The sequence below is a fragment of the Nannospalax galili genome, unplaced genomic scaffold (genome assembly GCF_000622305.1).
Source record: "Nannospalax galili isolate Female #2095 unplaced genomic scaffold, S.galili_v1.0 scaffold180, whole genome shotgun sequence".
Taxonomy (NCBI): Eukaryota; Metazoa; Chordata; class Mammalia; order Rodentia; family Spalacidae; genus Nannospalax; species Nannospalax galili.
The window spans coordinates 4314163-4319961 of record NW_008348199.1 but is presented as its reverse complement, the minus strand read 5'-3'; the positions used below and the strand labels follow the sequence as shown (position 1 = coordinate 4319961).

Genomic DNA, 5799 nt, shown 5'->3' with positions numbered 1-5799 from the left:
CCCTCCCCTTGTTCCTTTCCCCCCCCCCCCCCTTCTTCCCTTCCCCCCCCCCCCCCCCCAACCCCCCCCCCCCCCCCCCCCCTTTTTAGAAAAATCTTTTTGAGACAAGATCTCCCTGTAGCCCCAGCTGGCCTGGAACTCACTATGTAGACCAGGCTGGCCTCGAACTCACAGAGAACCGCCTGCCTCTGCTGGGACTACAGGTGTGTGCCACCACGCCCGGCACCTTCCTCCCTTTTTTCCAATGCCGGAGGTGGAACTCAGGGCCTCACCAGACTGTTATACCAGTGTGCAACACCTCCAGCTCTCACCTGGGCCTCTTCGAGGCTCCTGTGCACATGACCTTGTTCTGTTCCTAGGGCCTTTGGACTTAATGTCTCCTCTGTCTCCAGTACCATTTTCTGTTTTCTCAGATGGCCCTTGGCTTGCCCTCCCTTCACTCAGTTTTACAGTCAAATATCATTTACCTCCTCTGAGAGGCCCTCCCTGACCACTCTGTCTAATGGTGTTAACCCCAGTCCTATCTTCTCATTTCTTTCCATTCATGTGTTGTTTTGATACCTAACATTACAGTTTTGGGTTTGTTTTGAGGGTCTTATACTGCCCAGGCTGTCCTCTAACTTGCTATGTCACCAAGGATTACCTTGAACTTCTGATCCTCCTGTGTTCACCCCCAGAATGCGGAGATTAGAGCAATAGGGTGGAGGTCTAATACATGCTAGGCAGGCACTCTACCAACTGAGCTACATTCCTGGCCCACATCATGTCATATATTTGGTTATTGTCTCCTGTATCTAGGATATAGCTCTCAGCAGGAACTTTGTCTTAGTTACATTGGTACCCAGCGCACAGAATAGTGTACTGGCTTAGAGTACAACATTTCTAGAGAAAATAAGTGCTGTTTGTTTAGGTGAAGTGATTCCCCCTCCTTTTCTGAGCACAAGCATCTTGACCTGGATACTGAGATGTTTGTTCAGATCTGTCGGGGGCATATGAGCTAATCTGTGTGCAAGGACTTTGTTTCTTGGTTCTTACTTTGCAGGTGCCACTGCAGAGGTGGATATTGTCTTCCATCAGACGTGAAACTTTCCTTGGGATGATCCCTGACTTCTTTTTTAGTCATGAAAAAACCAAGGGCCTGGATGCTCATGCCCAACCACGGGCACAGAAGCAGAGATGGAAATACCGGAGGACCCTCGGGCAAACGTGGACCACCCAGTACCTACTGTCTCCACCCAGGGCCTACTGTCAAGACCTGCTCTGGGTTGTCCACACCCACTGTGAGCCTACCTTTTGTCCCTTTTCAAGCACCTGTCTTCTCCCTCAGAACCATTCTTGGGAAGCATGGCAGGTACCCTGGTGTCTTAAGGATAGCCAGACTCACCCTTTCCTGCACACATGCCAAAGAATGGAGCAGCTGCTGGCTCCCTCCCAGGAGAAGCTGGTGCCAGTTGAGCCTGTTGGTAAGATGAGTCACCCCATCTCCACAGTCTTAGCTATCTCTCCTCCAAGCTTCCCTTCAGCTCAGAGGCTGGAGCTCCGTTTCAGAGTATTCCCATCTGACCCTCCTATCCAACAATGGGAAATGCCCACTGGGAAGCCCTGGGATCCCTCAGCGCCATGGGGTGAAACCCAGGTAGAAGACAGAGAAGACAGTAAAGGTTCTCAGGCCTTACAATATACAGACCAAAGAGAGAGCAAAAGGGTAGATGCTTGGGAAATACAAGCATCTAGAGGCCAGCTCCCAAGAGGCTTTACAATGGAGGATGGTGCAGAGGCTATGACTCTGGGATGCAACCCCCAGATGCTGTTAATAACGGAAACTGATGAAGATATCCCCATGCCAGCATGGAAGAACCAGGACCAGATGAGAGTTAAAAAGGGAGTCAAAACTGAGGAACTAGGGATGAGAGACCAGAGGGAGCCTGGAGATGAGAATCTTTGTACCGAGGCTCACATGGGAGAGAAGCAAGAACACTTCAGATGCAAAACTGATAAAGCGACTCAGACACGAGAGTAGGGGAACCAGGACGATGCTGTGGAGACACAGGCATTTGCAAAGAAAAAAGAGAAAGAGGCCAGAGGGGAGGAAGAGGGAGAGGTCCAGGACCAAGAATTGGGGACACAAGGCTGGACTGGAGATAAGAACGGTGAGGTGCCCCAAATGCTAAAGTGGGGGACACAAGACCAGACTGGAGGCAATACTGGTGCAGAAATTGAGGCAGAGGAGGGAAGCAATAAAAATCAGATTGGAGGTGAGGATGAGTTTCAAATCCAGACATCCAGGAAGGATAGCCTGAGAGAAGTCAAACAACAGGATGATGTGGAGACCCAGGCCTTGGAGTGCAAGAAACGGGGATGCATTAGACGTGAGAATGAGATCCAGAATCCAGTGGGGGAGAGGCAAAGACAGAATGGAAGTGAGAAAGCCAGGAAGACCCAAGCATGTAAGAGCAAGGAGCAGAGTCTGTCAAACCATAAAGTTCAAGTGGGGATGAAGAAACTCAGGGAGATAAGAGAAGAGGACTGGGTGGTGATCCAGGCACCATGGTGGGGAAACCAGAGACTAGCTGGGAGTGAGACTGACAGAGAATTTGAGATACCGCGCTGGAGAAATCAGAACCAGGTTGGAGGTGAACACACTGCAGAAATTCAGTCAGTGGAGAGCGACCAAAGAAAAGATGGAGATAAATATGGTGCCCATAGCCTGACACCTGAGGATGAGAATCAGGGACAGTTAAGAGGAAAAACTGATGTGGAGACTTGCTCAGTAAGGAGGAAGATCAAGGAAGAGACTGGAAAGGAGAATGGAAAGGACAGTCAGGCACTAGGGGAGAGAAACGAGCAAGGTTAAAGGCAAGGATGATGCACAGACCCAGGAACTTGGAGAGGAAAATCAGGGTCAGTTAGGAAATGAATTTCATAAAAAGAGTAACATACCGAAGTGGAAGAATCAAGAACACATTAGTGGTAACAATAGTACAAATAATACCCAGACGTCTGAGGCAGAGGAAGGGAAAGAATTAACAAGCAATGTTGATGATGAAACCCATGCAGCAGGGTCAAAGAAAGTAGAGCAGGCTGAGGGCGAGGATGGTACAGGAGTTCAAACATGAGGGATGTTAATCCAGAGGCGGGCTGAAGAGGAGGGAGGTACAGAAACCGAGGCAACTACAGAAGAAAGCCAGAGCTGGTTAGGAAGTGGTATGGGTATGACCTCCCATTTATCAGAGTGGAAGAAGTTGAAGCATGTGGGAAATGAGGAGGGAACAGACATTCAGACCCTAGAGAAGAAACGCCAGAGAGAACTTGGAGATGATGCTGTAGAGACACTGAGACCCAAGAGAGAGAACCAAGGAGGGTCCAAGGGTGAAGCCGGAGGGAGCCATTCTGCAAGGTGGAGAAGCTGGAAGCAGACTGGAGGAAAGAATTTCAGAAAACCAGGTATCAAAGAACAGAAACTGGGAGACTGGATGTGAGGATGTCTGAAGGATGCAGAGACTCAGGAGAAGGAAGCAGAAACTGGTAAGAGGCCAAGGCATTGGCCCAGAGACCCAAGCCTCTGTGGGAGATGACCAGGGACAGTCAGTGTGTGAAACTGACGGAGAGGTCCAGACACAAGGGCAAAGGATCCAGAACAGGGATCGAGATAAAGGTGCTGCAGAAATCCAGGCTGCAGGGAACCAGAGAAAACAGAGCAGAGGATGCTGGACAGTCTCCAGCACCAAGGAGAGGAGACAAGGGTCAGGTCAGAGGAAAGGATGCTGTGAGGACCAGTCTCCAAGGTGACTCTTCTGGGAGTGTGGGGCCCACAGGTAGGAAGTGTAGCCCAGCTCAACTCCCTGCCCTCACTGACTCTGGGGCCCCTAGACACAAGCAGCCAGTGACTGTAAACTGCCTCAACTCTGCTCCCTGTCCCAAGCCAAAGCCCCACCCTAACTGTAGTGAAGTCTTCCCACAGGTGGAAGAGCATCTGACCAACCAGAGCACAGCCCCTGCCAGGAAGCACAGAGCTAAGGTCAGTGAGACCTCCCAGCAGATCCAGCCTGGATCCCGAAGACGACAAAGGGACAAAGAGGTGGATCCAGGAAAGGCTTCCAGCCGGATAGAGCAGCACTGGTACCCAAAGTCTCAGGTGCTTTCTGTCTTCCCCTCTCTCCTATGTGGCCAGGTTCCCCAAGCGGCCACAGTTCTGTCCGGTGTGCCCACCGTGCTCATCATCCTGCCCTCATGGCCAACCCTCAAGAAAAGCAAACGACTACTCCTGGAATCCCTCATGAAGAGGAGGATTGCACACCTGAAGTGGGGCCTCCCTCGACGAACCCTGGAGTCTTACTCTTCCACTTTTTGGAATCCTGCTCACCACCTATGGCTGGGGTTAGACTTACGGACCTTCAAAGGCAGCAAGACAGACATCGTGAGACCCAGGGCTCCCTTAAGTCTCCAGAGAGGTCCCAAAGCTTTCCAGCTCTTGAAAGAAAAAGCTCAAAACTTCCTACTCAGACCAGGGCTCAAGAGAAGTGTAGACACTCAAGTCAGAGCCACTGGGCAGTTCCATTCCACCCAAGAAGCCCAGGAGAATCAGGCCACCAGAGGGAGCAAAGGAACCACAGATCCAGGAAGAAGCACCCGAGGTCAAGATCCAGGTTTCCAGGAATCCCAAGCCAGCAGCAGAGCCTAGGAGCTGGTGTGGCCCAGGAAGGGTTCCAGAGCTTTCCAGGGAGAACAGCAGGGGCAGAAAAATCATCAGGCCTGGGGTCTCCCAGATGGCAGAGAGGGCCTCCAGCAGAGTGAGAGCCTCGTCCTCTACAGCAGGCCACAACTACGGGAAAAAGGAATACACACCCTGGGAGCCCTCCGAGCCCTCCAGACTCAAATGTCAGCAGCCCATGTACTGGAGAAGTGGGAGCATGGAGCCTGCAGAGAGCAAAAGGGCCTGGCAGCAGCCCTCCCCTGTTCCACACCTACCTCTGGCTTCAAAGGGAGTGTCCACCCTGCAGCAGCCAGACTGAGCATGACCATCCTGAACAGGGTGCCCCGGCCTCCACAGTCCCCGCACTCAGCCCCCTGTCTTACCCTAAGAAATCCTGCTTCCCCCAAGTGGCTGCCCCGCATTCAAGGGAGGATAGCATCAGAGTCCACAGCACTTTGAAGAGGGACCAGCCGACCCAGGGGATTCGTCTGCTGGGGTAACTCCTCCTAGGACAGACAGCTACCAGGGACGGGAGGAGCCTGGGAATCCAAATGGGGCTCCACGGAATCCCTTAGCCCAACAGAAATTTGGTTTTATGAAGCATTTGAGATGTTTTCTCAGACAATGTGGCTTTAAAAAGTAGGCCACAGGCCCAGAGGTCTTAGGCTATATTAGAGAAGGCATGAAAGCAGCCTGCTTACACCCTGGAGCCTCTAATAAAATTATTTGGTCCCTGAAGGGCCTCAGATGATTTGGGAGTGTTTTCTAAGAGCCTCCTTTTGGGGTTTGGGATTCTTTTTTATTTTTATTTTGTGTGTATGTATGTATTGTCTGCATGCATGTAAATGTACCTATGTCATACAATGCCTGGGGAGAACAGAAGAGGGTGTCTGTTCCCCTGGAACTGGAGTTAGTGACAGTTGTTAGCCACCATGTGGGTCCTGGGATTCGAACCTGGGTCTTCTTTAAGAACAGTCAATGATCTTAACTGTTGAGCCATCTCTCCAGCCCCTTGGGATTATTGGAGTAAGCCAGCGGAATAAGTAGTGGAGAAGCCACTATTACACTGTAGTGTGTTCTTTTTTTTTTTCAGTCTTTTTGAGACA

At 51.1% G+C, this 5799-nt stretch overlaps 1 protein-coding gene across 1 annotated transcript in view; it reads left to right on the top strand.

The window, feature by feature from the left end:
- The window catches only part of CUNH22orf46 (chromosome unknown C22orf46 homolog), a 7752-nt gene extending 2416 nt beyond the window's left edge, over window positions 1–5336 (top strand). The window contains 8 exon segments of the mRNA XM_008844842.1: window positions 1043–2850; window positions 2852–3096; window positions 3232–3397; window positions 3492–3692; window positions 3694–4334; window positions 4337–4525; window positions 4528–4891; window positions 5204–5336. Coding sequence (XP_008843064.1) covers window positions 1043–2850; window positions 2852–3096; window positions 3232–3397; window positions 3492–3692; window positions 3694–4334; window positions 4337–4525; window positions 4528–4891; window positions 5204–5336 — 3747 coding nt within the window.
- The last annotated feature ends 463 nt before the right edge of the window (window positions 5337–5799 follow it).